Source organism: Arvicola amphibius, chromosome 15, assembly GCF_903992535.2.
Source record: "Arvicola amphibius chromosome 15, mArvAmp1.2, whole genome shotgun sequence".
Taxonomy (NCBI): Eukaryota; Metazoa; Chordata; class Mammalia; order Rodentia; family Cricetidae; genus Arvicola; species Arvicola amphibius.
In genome coordinates this window covers 5,315,536-5,330,229 of record NC_052061.1, presented here as the reverse complement: position 1 = coordinate 5,330,229, position 14,694 = coordinate 5,315,536, and the positions used below count along the sequence as shown (strand labels likewise).

Below are 14,694 nucleotides of genomic sequence, written 5' to 3'. Positions count from 1 at the left end.
GACCCAAGCTGACAGCAGCTTTAATCTGATTTTGGGCTTTCATCTGGACTCTTGTTCCGTCCCCAGCTTCTAGAATGTTCCATTTTTTTGTGAGTGTATTTCCTATGTTCTTAGATTGTGAATCTAATTTTTTAATTGCTGAAAAGCCTGAGGCGGTTTGTATTTGGGTGAAAGGCTGGCTATAACCCTCTCGTGAGGGACACTTGTAACATTTGAGAGAAGAAAGGTGGGGAACTGTAAACCACGGTGAATGGAGGTTGGGAGAAGGAGGAGGCAAAGCCAATGGCAAAACTGAGAGTCAGGGAGGGGAAGAGGGATGAAGAGAAGGAGGAGGAGGAGGAGGAGGAGGAGGAGGAGGAGGAGGAGGAGGAGGAGGAGAAGGAGAACTGTCAAGTGGCTTTTGTGCTCCTAACTGCTTCTGCCGTGTGGATTTTTTGCATGTGACTGTACTGAGGAGCAGAACCCTGGGCAGTATCACCACCCCTCCCAACAGGAGTTTCGGAACCCTGTGGGGGAGGCTGTGCCTCCTCAGAGTGCTAGTGTGGTGGGTGGCTTGGTAACATCCAGGCACACATGTGGCTGCTGGCGGCCAGAGCTCCCCTCCAGTGTCTGCGGGATGGCTTCCTTGGGCTCATTCTTTTTTCTTATTTTATTTTATTTGTAGTTTTTCGTGACAGGGTTTCTCTATATAGCCCTGGCAGTCCTGGAACTCACTCTGTAGACCAGGCTGGCCTTGAACTCACAGAGGTCCACCTGCCTCTGCCTCCAGAGTGCTGTTATTAAAGACCTGCAAGCCCATTCTTTTTTTTTTTTTTTTTTTTTTTTTTTTGGTTTTTCGAGACAGGGTTTCTCTGTGGCTTTGGAGCCTGTCCTGGAACTAGCTCTGTAGACCAGGCTGGTCTCGAACTCACAGAGATCCACCTGCCTCTGCCTCCCGAGTGCTGGGATTAAAAGCGTGCGCCACCATCGCCCGGCTAAGCCCATTCTTAAGATAGACTTCTCAAGGTAGAGGTTGGCCTTTATTTTAAAATGTTTGAAACCAAGTTGCTAAATCCTGAAGATTGTATCAATGGAGGGCTGCTGTGAGCCACCCAGAGGCCCATCGCATGGGCAGAGGGGTGGAGCCAAACTCATCGCTGTCAGCCTCAGTGGTCTCCGGGTCTTGTGCTGGGAAAGAAACCACCAGCTGTTTTATGTCCTCTCACTGTGATGGGCAGGTCAGGGATCCTCTAGCTAAGGCCTCATCCAAGTGGTGTCTACCCAGTGAGCTTAGGAGGCTCTGGGGTGGTGCTTTGGGTTAAATAAAATCATAAAGAAAAGAATTGTTCTCTTTTCAGTTCCTGTGTCCCATACCCTTATTAGTCATGGAGAAACTTCTTGGCCAGGTGTCAGGGCCTCTGTGAAGCACTGCATTCAGAAGAATTAGTCCAGTCACCAAACTGGTCAGACCTCAGGTCAGAGCTGGGATCAGCAGCAACACCCACTCCATTTGGATTGATTCTGGCTTTATTTTTTATTATTACTTCAGTCCCCGGTGAATAATACTTTTAAAAAATAAAGTTAAAAGTGAGATGCTTCCTAGAACTTTGAGAAGTGGTGCTCTAGCTGTCGTATATGGTAATGGTAGTCTTAGTATAATATATGGGTTAAAAAAATTCTAGGAAATTGCACACATCCTTGAAAGGCAGACTATGGGGAACAGCCTGATAGCTATTTCTGCAATTCATACAACTTTCCAAATGATTGAGGCTATGCCTGTGAGCAGAAAGTAAAGTAAATCTGCTGAAACAATCATTTAGTTTTAAGAGAAGATCATTGTGTTTCCATCTGGGCACAGCCCCTGGTTCATGGTTTATCCCAAGGCTTATGCCCTATTATTTATTTTTTAATGATGCTAGAGATTGAACCTGGAGCTGGCTGGCATGCCTGCAGGTGTATTCTATGTGTGTTTTTATATAGCACAGCTCATTTGGTGAGGGCATTCTAAAGATATGGCTGTGTCCTTCCATGATCCATCACCTTCATACCCAGAATGCCATAACATTGTAACAATCTTATTGTGGATGTCTGGCTTGGTCAAACATGGCTGCAGGAATCTCCCTAGGCCAGAATCAGGTGCCTGCGTTTATTTGGACTACGGTGACAAGGTTCCATAGCTTGGGTGGCTTTATATGCTTTATATTTATCACTGTCCAAGAGGCTAAAGTCTATGGTTGCGATGCCAACATGGTGCGTTCCAGGAGTCCCTTCTCTGGGTTGCAGACTGCCCGCGTATTTTTTTGTATGCTTGTATTGTGGGAAGAGTATTGTAGAGCATGCTGGGCATTTCAATAAGGGACAAATCCTACTCCTCAGCACCTCTTGTGAACTAATTGCCTCCCCCATATCCACCCCAAACCACTAGGGCCTGAGGTTTCAACATATGACTTGGGGGTGACAGAAATACTGCATCTGTAGTCACGTGTGCTCTAGCCGTTTGGTACTGTCTTGCTTTCTGCCAAGGTGGGCGGTGGGGTCCAAGAGTGGACGTGTGTCTAGATGTAAAGTGAGCAAGCGATCCTGCAGGTTGCTTCACCTCACCTGAGAATTTACTCCTCCCTCTCTCTCTTCTGAACTGTTCCTTGCTCTCTGCCTAACCTCCCACACCAGGACAGGATTCTTCTGGTCAAAGCTGTCTCCCCACCCTGGAAGCTAAGGAGGGGATTTCCAAATTCTAGTTTCATTTTTGTTTGTGTTATGGCATTCTGGGCCCTGTCTGCAGAGTAGAACTTGACAGAGCCACTCTGTGGGGAGCCAAAGTGTGAAAGAAGAGAGGCTAAGGGAGAAATTGTCCCTTGGAGACAATTTCCGCTGCTCATATGACCTTCCAGTCCCCGGGGCCTTTGGAGCCGGACAGAAGGTTGGCATAACCAGGACTTGGATTGCTGGAGAAAGGGTGCTAAGTATAGGGACAAGGAGCCAGTCTCGTCGCACCAGCCGTGCAGAACTGGTGCCATCCTCGTCTGGCATAATGGTTCTGAGATGTGTCGGTCGGTGTAGCAGCCACCTGGGAACTTTCCACTGCCTGAACTCCACCCCTGAGACTGCGCTGACTGACAGCTCGCCCTGCCCCCATGTAATTCGAACGTGCAGACAAGTGTAGGTCTCTCTGGTCTGGAGGGACCAGGGAGTCGGTGACAGCACCCAGACACGTGTGGTGCCTCTCTGACCCCAGCCACTTCCTCTGCGTGGTGGGCCCAAGAACTGGGGCTGAGACCTTAGCTCCCAGGCTCTCTGCTGTGCCAGTCAGGCTGAAACCAAGACCCTGGTCCCAAAGGAAAGCTCATCTGGATTCCCTAGGGGCCTCAGTGGAGAGTCTGATCCCTGAGGAGGAAACAGCTGATTGGTATGTGCTGAGCTGGAAGCCAGATTCCCAGGGCTTCATTAATGGAAATGGTAGGTTGTGGCCCAGGCCTGGGGTGATGCAGAGCCTCTTTCTAGATGGCAACAACCATCCAGAGGGCTGTGAGGTGAGAAACGTCCCTTGCTTATAGCTCTGAGGCTCAGGCCCAAGGGGTTCCCTTCTTTGGTGATGAGGCTTCCATTCCCTCCTCAGTAAAGTACCATGATCTTACAGGTTTTGTTTTTGTGCGTATATGTGTCTGTGTGCATGCGTACGCGTGCGTGTGTGTGTGTGTGTGTGTGTGTGTGTGTGTGTGTGTGTGTGTGTGTGTATGTGTGTGTTTGGTTGTTTGGTTTTGGTTTTACTTATATAGTGTATTACTATGTAGTTAAGATTCTTTCTCCCGTCCTCTCTTCCCCCATCCTTTCCTCCCATGCCCTAAGGATTGAACCCAAGGCCCTTTTCATCTAGGCAAGCACTCAATAGCAGCCACACCTCCAGCCCTGTCTTCAAACTCATTTTTCTGCCTCGGGCTCCTTGCCTGGCTTGAGGTGACTTTTCTACAGGGAACTTTCACACACCTACACCCTACCGAAGTGTATGGAGCGAAAGGTGTGTCTTACCTGCTTTTCTAGCTTCTGTGGATAAAGGGCAAAGAATTGCTGGCATCTCCCCCCCACCCCCCGCACACAAGGCACCCTTCACCATAGGGACCACAAAGCGGGGAAATGGTAGGTTGCAACCCAGGCCTGGTCTCACTATTGTAATTGCGCCTTTCCCTCTCAGGACCTCACTTTCCGACCTATGCACCTCACTGCCAGGACACTTCCAGCTCTCCAGTGTCCACCAGCATTGGCCACCAGCATTGGGGAAGGCGGAAACCCTGGGTTCTCTGTCTTTGCTCTCTGTGGGCTGAGCTTGATGTGAAGGGTTCTGAGGGGACTGGCTGGCCTGTGTGGTGTGAGTTCATGTGACTTGACTACCCAAGCGTGAGAAACTAACCCCAGCAACACTTACTCTGCTGAGGTACTTCTGTCCAAGTGACTGTAGCCGTGACTAGAGGTGGCTTTCTGGCCACCCCAGATCCACATTCTTCCTGTTCCTGAGGTCAGAGTCCGATTCCCTTTTATTTCTACCCTTCTTCTCACGATCTATCCCTATGCCCTCTTTCCAGAGTCACCACAGGGTCAGAGCTTCTCATCTTGAGCCTCCTAGCTGGCCCTTAGCAGAAGGAAGGAAGATAGAAACACCCTTAATTAAATGAGGACACAAGGCTCTGTGTTTCCCAACCCCGCAGCTCATGCACCCTTACACAAGCTTGGGGTCTGGGGCAAGAGAGGAGCCAGTGGGGCAGTAGCCAGCAGCCTGTGGTGCACACCTATCTCCTCTCACATCCCCCCACCTTTCCTTCTTTGAACCCAGCACTGGGCTGGGCATGGGGTGATGTCGAGGAAATAACAGCAATGATAAGCAGTTATTCTCGCACAACAGGGTGTCAGACTGGGCAGACCTCACAGCAGCCTGACCAAGGGCCTGGGATTGTGACCCAATGATAGGCACCACTGCCCATGCCTGCCACGTTCATGGCACTGGGCTACTGACATTTGTATCTGTCTTCAGCTTAGCTGACGGTCTCACCTCACTGGAGAGGCCTGATGCCTTGCCTACCCTTAACGAGACCGTCACAGAAGCGGTGACTGGCAGGGATGTCCCTAAGTCTGTGTCTCCTGGCAGGACCAGTCACCCACACCCCGATACAGAGTCAGGCTTTCTCACGAACCACTCTTTTGCCTATCTTCTGTGACTACCCCATTCTGTTTGCCTGACCTCTTAATAAAGAACCCCATAAAGACTTGTCGTGGGCCCTGCGCCTAGGAATCTGACCTAGGACATCCCCAGTTTGCAGACTGAGACTGAGACTCCAAGAAGCTGAGTAACCCATGGAGTCACACAGCCGGTGACTGAATTCACCATACAGAATTCCAGGCCAGTGTCAAATGATCGAACTGTATGCTGTAATATGTATAATCAAAATAGTAACTGAAAGATTATTGTGATGTTCATAAGAAATAGCAAATACCACGGTATGAGAAAAGGACACGGTCAAGGAGGCTGCATTAAACATGAAGACATGAAGTGACTCAGCCTTGCAAGAGCCACGCGTGGGCCCGTGCCCATGATCTCAGCTAAGAAGGCTGAGGCAGGAGGATCTTGAGTGTGAGGATAGCCTGGCCTCTTCATGAGAACGCCTCAAACAAAACAAAACTAAACTAAAGAAAGAAAAGAAAAAGCAAAAGTTCAAGAAAATGTCACACACAACTGTGTACTATAATAATTTAAAAATTTTGAGAAAATGAGAAATTACTTAAAAGACAGAAATTGCTAGACGTTAATTAAAAATGAGCGGAAAACAATACAATGAGAAGCATTTTAAAAAGGATTTGCGTGTGTATTGTGTTGTGTGTATGTATGTGTGTCTGAGTGGTGCACACACATCCTGACAAGAGGGTGCCGAATCAACAGAAACTGGGGTTACAGGTGATTGCGAGCTACCTGCAGCAGGTGCTGGGAATTGATCCTGGGTTCTCTGAAATTAGGGCGAGGACTCTCCGTTCATTTGCTGGCAGGACACCAAGGCTGATCCCACGGCTTAGCTGTTTTGTATAGTGTTTCAATAGACACAGATTTTGTTGGGACTGTCTCTGTGGTGTGTTGGTCAGTGTCCTTTGAATATATGCATGGGAGTGGTATCACCTCCATGCTGGTTACCATGGTGGCTACATCACTCCACACTCCCACAGCAGGGTAATCAGCTTCCCTGTCCCTGTACATACCGTTGTCTGTTTTGCTGATGATAGCCATTCTGACTAGGTCCAGACAGAATCTCAGTGTAGGTTTTTGTTGTTGTTGTTGTTTTTAAAGATGTATTTATGTGCGTCATTTTTCTTCTTTTTCTTTCTTTCTTTTGCCTGCATGTATGTTTCTCCGAGGGGTCTAGATACTCTGGAACTGGAGTTACCGACAGTTGTGAGCTGCCATGCAGGTGTTGGGAATTGAACCCGGGCCCTCTGGAAGACCTACTGGTGTTCTTAATCACTGAGCTGTCTGTCCAGTCCTCAGTGTAGGGTTTTGTTTTGGTTTGGTTTTGGGGTGCTTTTTTGTCTTTTTGTATTTGTTTTTTGAGACTGGGTTACTCTGTGTGGCCCTGACTGTCCTGGAACTCATCCTGTAGAGCAGGCAGGCCTCGAACTCTGAGATCCACCTGCCTCTGCCTCTGCTGGGATTAAAGGTGTGTGCCACCTGGCTTCAGTGTATTTTTTTTTTAATTGAGAAATGCACCTTTATTGCCGTGCAGACTCTCAGGCAACAAAAACATTCATTGGGAGCGTGAAAGAAACCAGAAGACCCAGAGCTATCTGCCTCTCTTTTTCTTGCAATACAGCATCAGTCATAAACACACAGCACAGATAATGACCTTCCAAGGCACTTTGGGACATAAGCCTTTTTTAATTGTTTTTACTGAGTTATTTATTTTTCACCGCTTCCCTCCCTTCTTCCCCACCTTCCACCCTCTCCCATCATCCCCACGTTCCTAATTTACTTAGGAGATCTTATCTTTTTCCACTTCCCATGTAGATTAGATCCATGTATGTCTCTCTTAGGGTCCTCTTTGTTGTCTAGGTTCTCTGGGATGTGGATTGTAGGCTGGTTTTTCTTTGCTTTATGTCTAAAAGCTACTTATGAGTGAGTACATATGATATTTGTCTTTCTGGGTATGGATTACCTCACTCAACATGATGTTTTCTAGATCTATCCATTTGCCTGCAAATTTCAAGATCTCATTATTTTTTCTCTGTGTAGTACTTCATGTGTAATTGTACCATGTCATCTTTATCCATTCTTTGGTTGAGGGGTATTTAGGTTGTTTCCAGGTTCTGGCAATGGCAAATAATGCTGCTGTGAACATAGCTGAGCACATGTCCTTGTGGCACGATTGAGCGTCCTTTGGGTATATACCCAAAAGTGGTATTGCTGGGTCTTGAGGAAGGCTGTTTCCTGATTTTCCTTGTGTAGTTTCAATTAGCATTTCTCCACTGGTTAAGGATATTGAACAGTTTTTCACGTGCTTATTGGCCATCTGAACTTCATCTCTTGGTCAAAGTTCCTGATAAACTCAAAATAAATTACCTTCATGAGAAATAAACAATTTTAAATGGAATGTTGAGAATTAAAAGAGGTAACCCCAAAGGGTATTCGCGTGGAGTCCAGAAAATATTCAACATACTGTTTATGCACACTTGCCAACCTCATTTCCAAAGAAAATATAGTGTCTTTTGTCTCTCTCTCACACACGCACACACACACACACACACACACACACACACGTTACAAGTAAAATAAAGTGTTTTCTCTATTGAATTATTTTTTTGGTTTAAATATTCATTCTTAGTCAGTCCAAATTCTTATCTTCACCACTGCCTATATATTTCCATTTTAGGATGTCAGTGTTTAGTGGACTTTCATTTTTTATAAGACCGGTCTTTTGATAAAATTGCCTTCAGTTTTTCTGTCTTGTGTGTTCCTGGGCATTGACTCCGGGTCTTGTGTTTGCTAAATACATGCATACGCGCTGTACACTGAACTGTGTCCTGAGCCCTTAACTACCTGGCTCTAACTGAAAATGCCTGGTGCTGTTATAGTTACATCCTGTAGCCACACATCTGTTTGCTTTTTTTATCCAAATGACTCTTCTTGCCATCTCATCAAGACTCTGGGGTGTCCTGATGGAACTTTTCAAGCGGCATTGTGTTCTGCCTGATCTCACTGTAGAGATTTTTTTCCCTTCTACTTTCTGTGGTTACAGGCAGGTGTGTCTTAGACTGTCTGTGATTGTAACAGAATATCACAGTCTGGGTCTCAACTGTTGCTCACACTCTCAGAAACTGGAAAGACCCAGATCTGAGAGCCAGCACATCTGTCATCTGGCGATGGCTCCCAGCCACTTGCTGTGTTTCCATGGGGGAGAAAGAGACAGTGGCTTCCTGCATCTTCTTATAGGGACACTTGAAGCTCCACCTCACAGCATCGATGCATCTCAGTAGCCCCATCTCTGAGTCTGCTCACTGGTGTTTTGATGGCACCACGTGCACTCAGGAGAACATTAACTTGGTATCACAGTAAGGTGTACTACCATGCTCAGGCTTCACTGCCTGCTCTTCTTTTAGACAGGATCTATGCAGCCCAGGCTGGTCTTGAACTTGCTCTATAACTGAGGATAGTCTTGAACCCCTGCCCCTTCTGTGTTCACCTTGCAAGTGTTAGATTATACATGCCCATGCATCACCATGCCCAGCACTTTCTGACGACTGAAAATGAGAAAGTTAAGCTTTAAAGTAATGAGAAAGAAGGGTACAAGGCTGACCTCTTGGGGACTTTGTGAGAGAGGGCAGAGGCTGGCGATTGTGGTGAAGATTATTCCACTGTTGTGCAAATCAATGAACCGGATCCAGCTGTGGAATTGTTATGACACCCAGGCTCTGAGTTTAGGAGAACGTGTCTCTGTGTGTGTACATGCGTGTACGTGTGTGTACGTGTGTGTGTGTGTGTGTGTGTGTGTGTGTGTGTGTGTGTGTGTGTGTGTGTACATCCCCCATTCCCGGTCCGCTAGGATGGCACCAGGAAGGCTGTGCCAACTCTAGCGACATATAGAACTTGGTTGGGAAGAACTCAATTGGTTTGTGAGGGTGGAGGACTTCTGTGGGCTGTGTCCTCAAAGATATCTCTCAGGCAGGGGTAGGGGCAGGGGCGGGAACCAGAGTTCTTGAGACAGCAGCGTTCCTCTTGGCTCTGGAAGAGGAGGAGAGCATCATGTCTTCTCTCCCTTCAGCACCTGCACTATGGAAACAGAACACAAACTGGAGGGCTTAAGACAAGGCCCAGACACTCCAGAGAGCCTCTGCGTGGGAACGCTGGACCATCTATCATGATCCAAGAAGCCAGGTAGGTGTTTTTTCTCTTCTCTCTTTTCCTTTCTGCTCCCGTCCATTCCTCCTCATCCTTCCTATGGCCACGACTGTCAACCCCACTTCCCTGTGCCACCAGTCAGCTATACCTTTTTGCTGCCATGCATGGTAACCAAGAGTGGCCTACAAGTTCTAATGGTGTGGGCAGTCCAAACTCCAGAGTGCCAAAGATCTCTGGGCAGGTCTGACAGACATAGCACTTATAGCTCCAAGCCCTGAGAACTAGAGCATTAGAAGCCAGAGTCTTAGAATTCTATGTATTCTGAGTAGAGGCTTTGACTCTGGGCTTGGTCACCGGGTGCTAGGCAGGACCTTATGGGCTGTTCTTGCACTGATGAGGGCACCTACTATTGCAATCAGAAATCTGGCTGTGTTTATAAAGCATAGCACAAGGAGGAGAGGTTAGCTAGTCTTAATGGGAGGTCACTGTGGGGGCGCTGTCTCTACTATGCAGGAGGAAACTGTGGTCCATGTTTTTCACCCTGTTCATACTGCCATCAGGAGGGAAGGACCATTTCATAGGTCTCAGGTTGGGGTGCTTGCTATGTCTGTGCCAATAATACACGTTCACCCAAGATTGCCTCCACTCCCCACAACAGACAGAGAATACCCTTGCTCAATGTCCCACTGTGAGTGTGTCAGCCAGGTCCTGCTGTGGCAACTTAGCTTGCCCCAAAGCAGCGTTTCCTGCCCTTGCTTCCTGGCTGTTGTGAATGGAGGGGAGCTCTGGCCCGCAGAATTGTCCTCTGGCCCACACTCAGTTTAAAGGAGTAGCCATGATCTGAAATGGCACAGGATGAGTCACAGAGTGGCTTGTGAAACATCTGCACAAATGTGACCTGTGTAATTTTTAACAGTTTACCAGATAAATGGAGCTTCACAGCCACACCCAAATGCAAAGGGATGGTTCCTTATGATACCATCAAAGTCCCAGAAAGGGGGAAGCAGGGCGTCTGTAAATGTCCCCGAGACCTACCGCAGAGAATTAGTATTAAAGCAGGCTAGTAATCATCTCCTGGCTCTGGGCTGTGGATCTTTTTGCCAAAACCATGTTCTAGAGGTCGTTTCCCACAGAAGTCACAATGTCTCCTATGGTGAGATGTGCCCCGTCTGCCAGCGGTGGTTGCTTAAAGAGTTTGGTGTCTTATCTCAAGAGGTGGGACACCTATGGCAAAGCAAAGGCTTCATGTCAGGCTGACGTGAGGATAAGGAACAGCCCAGCATAACCTGTCAAGACCTCAAGACCTCCTTCTCGTCTGTCACCCACTGCCCTGGGCGATTCTTTCCCAAGCAGCGTAGCTGCCGGACAGCCTAGCCCAGTAAGGAAGCCATGCCCTTGTTCTCGGGACATCCTTTGGACAAAATCACACAAAGGTCTTGTCTCATGCTACCTGAGGCTCTAAGGCTTTGGAAGTTCACTGGCCTGGGAGCCAAAAAAAAAATCTTAGTTCTGATCCTGCCTCTGCCACGAACTTGGTATGTGACCTTGGGTGCTTCCTTCTCTCTTCCTTGGCCTGAATCTCCTCCAGGAACAATGGTGTCTGCCTAAGGATCATGTATGTGAGCACATTACATGACTTGTAAGCTCTGGTGCAAGTCTTAGATGTCTGATGGAGGAGAGGAGCCTGGAAGGAGCCCCCACTGAGTACCCAGGATGTTCAATGGTTGTAGCAAGGCCAGCTCCTGGGTGGACCTCCTACTCTTTCTAGAGTTAGAGGTGTTGGCTCTGCAAATTGAGGATTAGCTAATCTGTAATAATATACTCAGAGAATACCATGCCTAACACAGTATGTATTTCATTAGTGTTGATGGAGAAATATACCCCAAACAGTTTGTTCCAACATACAAACCACCATTCAATTAGCTCATCCTCCAACTGTTCGTTATTCATGTTGCTTCTGATTTTTAATTATTATAAATAATTGTGCCATGAACTGTTTTATAATTTTTTTTTCTTTTTCTTTTCTTTTTTTTTTTTTTTTTGTTTTTCGAGACAGGGTTTCTCTGTAGTTCTTTTAGAGCCTGTCCTGGAACTAGCTCTTGTAGACCAGGCTGGCCTCGAACTCACAGAGGTCCGCCTGCCTCTGCCTCCCAAGTGCTGGGATTAAAGGCGTGCGCCACCACCGCCCGGCTGTTTTATAATTTTAAAAGTTGTGTATCCATGATGGCTTCCTACTGCATATGGAATTACTAGATAGAAACCACGGCTCATTATTTTAGGCTTCTGCTTTGTGAATGCCCTTTGGTGATGTGGGATTCCCCTTTGTATGCTGTGAATATGGTTGGTTAATGAATAAAAAAAAACTGGCTTGGCCTGATAGGGTAGAACAGAGCTAGGCGGGGAAAACTAAACTGAATGCAGGGAGAAGGAGGGCAGATTCAGAGAGAAGCCGTGTAGCCCCCGCCAGAGACAGACGCTAGTTGGAATCTTGCCGGTAAGTCACAGCCACATGGCGACACACAGATTACTAGAAATGGGTTAAATTAAGATGTACAAGTTAGCCAATAAGAAGTTAGAGCTAATGGGCTGAGCAGTGTTTTAAATAATCTAGTTTCTGTGTGGTTATTTTGGTTCTGGGCGGCCAGGACGAACAAGCAGCCTCCTTACTACACTTGCCATCTATGGGAACTCTTCCTAGCAGGCTCTTTGTAGGCTTCCATCTAGAGGTGGAGAGCAGACTGGAGAGGTGGTTCAGCAGTTAAGAGTTCTTGCTGCTTTTCCAGAAGTCCCAGATCCCAACACCCACAGAAGGTACCTAGGAACTGCTTGTAATTCCAGGGAACCCAGTGACCTCTTCTGGCCTATGCAGGTGCCACACATACGTTGCATACAGTCACACAGACACATACAAATAAATAGAAATTAAAATTAAAACTCCATCTTTGGAAAGAGAGAACTAGCTGTGAAAGAGAGACAGACGAGAGAGAGAGAGAGAGAGAGGAAGGAGAGAGAGAGATGAGAGAGAGGAGAGAGAGAGGAGAGGAGAAGCAGATGGTTTGTAGTAGCTAGACCTGGATCCACTTTACGCAGAGTTCTTGAGTGACAGGATTTTGAACCATATAAAAATGTACTTCTCAGGCACATAATAGAGGGCTAAAGGCACAGAGTCCAGGGAAGCTGAGAAACTTCACCCACATGTTCCTCAGCACTGACCTTGACATCATTACCCAACATGACTGCCCAAGGTCTAGGCATCCTGTTAACATTCCAGCCACCAGGAAGAAGCAAAGGAAAGCAGATAACATTCCACTTGCATCCCACTGACCAACCCCACCCCCCCCCCCATCATGTAGCTGTATCTAACTATTAGGGAGCCTGGGGGGTCGAGTCTATTTTGGATAATCAAGGAACAGTTGCGAGTTATAGTTCTAAGGAAGAACAGTATTAGTGGGTGGCTAGACATCTCTGTCATGAAATGAACCCAGAATGAAAGCAGCACAGATGGTCCATGGAAACAGCATCCTCTGAGCCCGGTATACTTTGAAGAACTGGTAAACTGTTCTGCTTAGCGCGCGCGTGCGTGTGTGTGTGTGTGTGTGTGTGTGTGTGTGTGTTTACAGATCAGGGGAGGGTACAGAAGCAGGCCTGTCTCTGAAGCTGATTGTGAGCAGACACATCAGGCTACTTTCTGTTGCTGTGATACAATATACTGACGGTAGAGAGAGCTGCTCAAGAGTACAGTCTATTATTACTTGGGAGGTCAGGGTGGCAGGAATGTGATGCCCAAGGGTCCAGTCCATTACACTGGGAGGTCAGGGCAGCAGGAGTGTGATGCTGTTGGTCTTATCCACTGTCAGCAAGCAAAGTGATTAATGCCAGTGCTCGGTTCCCTCTCTGCCCTCTAGACAGTCCAGGATTCCCTGCCCAGGGAATTGTTCCATCCACATCAAGATGGGGCCTCCTATACTATTCATGTAGTGCAGATAATCTTCCATTTGTATGACCAGAGGCCCATCTTCCAGATTGACAGTAACAGAAATCACCATAGACCACGTACCCCAGCCTGCCTGCCCCCCCCACTCACCTACCCCTAAGCTCACCTGTTTCCCCTCATCTCCACAGGGGCCAGCCTCTGATGGACCCTGAGAGCCTCCAACTGAACACTGAGAACCTGTGGACCAGGCTTGTGAGTCTGCTGAGTAAAAAACTCAGAATGGCTGAGTGCCCAGGTTAGGTTCTACCCTCCCTAGCATGGACCTGGACTGCAGCAAGGCCCTTGAACCCTGAGAGCATTGATGTTCAGCTCAGGAGGCTGCACACCCAGAGCCTGGCACCTGGGAGTCTTTTATCCATAGTCTGTGCATGGGAGCTTGACGTGCCGCTAGAGCTGGAGGGTACCACTGCGGAGCATCTGGGGCCCAAAAGATGGTAAGAGTCCACACGGGAGGTGCGAGGCTGCCAGCACAGCCCTGTGACCTGCAGAGCTTCAGCCTCCCCGTCCCTGCCCCCAGTGACCCATCTGGTCACACAGAGAGGACATAGAAGAGCCATACATTCCAAGTGCCTGCAGTGACCAAGAGGCTTCCTTCTGCGGCGCAGCCAGAAGACCTCAGTGCCTACTAATAAGCAGGGAGGTTGACTATCCCATTCAGTACCATCTTGAGCAGAGCATGAGGAGAAGCGTGAGATACTGAGGGACAAGGAGTTTTTGGATAGAAAGTGAGACCCCACCCGTGAGCTCTATTAGTGTGGAGGCCAGGGACACATACTCACATACACATGAACAGACAGCTCACACAGGCACGTGGAACACATACACACATATATTGTGCAGACATGCATCCTCACTGAGATGCACACGTGTACACATATATGTACCCTTCTGCCTGTTGTTGCATGCAGAGTGCACCAACCTGCTTCCCTGACAGATGACTGGGGTGTCAGTTTTAATCTATGGAACTTATGGCTGCTCCCAAAACAGATACCACTCAGAGCTATCCGGATACCCTATATCCTCTTGGACCACTGTATCTATCCCACATTCCCGGTGACACATGTTCTGCTCTGTTTTTACAGAATTCTCTGAGCAGGTAGGAGCAGGTGAGGACAGCTATCCTGGACCTCCGCTTCACCATGGTGAGATCTGGGGTTAGGGCTCAGGATGTCAACAGATATGCTCAGTCTTCACCTTAAGCTAGTGGTGGCTAGTGACCACCATTTCCTTCCGCAGCACATGGAGACCGGAGCCCCACTTCCTCCCTCTCTGTGACTTTCAAGGCCTGCCCCCACTGCCTTTTACCAGGAATCTAATTTGGGTCCCCAGAAGAGACTCTGAGGTTGTGGCTTAG

The 14,694-nt window shown here is 47.9% G+C and overlaps 1 protein-coding gene across 1 annotated transcript in view; it reads left to right on the top strand.

The window, feature by feature from the left end:
* Nucleotides 1–14,694, top strand: part of Nlrc5 (NLR family CARD domain containing 5) — a 78,068-nt gene that overhangs the window by 9,740 nt on the left and 53,634 nt on the right. The window contains 7 exon segments of the mRNA XM_038313150.1: nucleotides 9,270–9,382; nucleotides 13,470–13,547; nucleotides 13,549–13,581; nucleotides 13,583–13,614; nucleotides 13,616–13,739; nucleotides 13,741–13,774; nucleotides 14,423–14,482. Of these exon segments, the coding sequence (XP_038169078.1) occupies nucleotides 13,482–13,547; nucleotides 13,549–13,581; nucleotides 13,583–13,614; nucleotides 13,616–13,739; nucleotides 13,741–13,774; nucleotides 14,423–14,482 (349 nt within the window). The 5' untranslated portion in view covers nucleotides 9,270–9,382; nucleotides 13,470–13,481.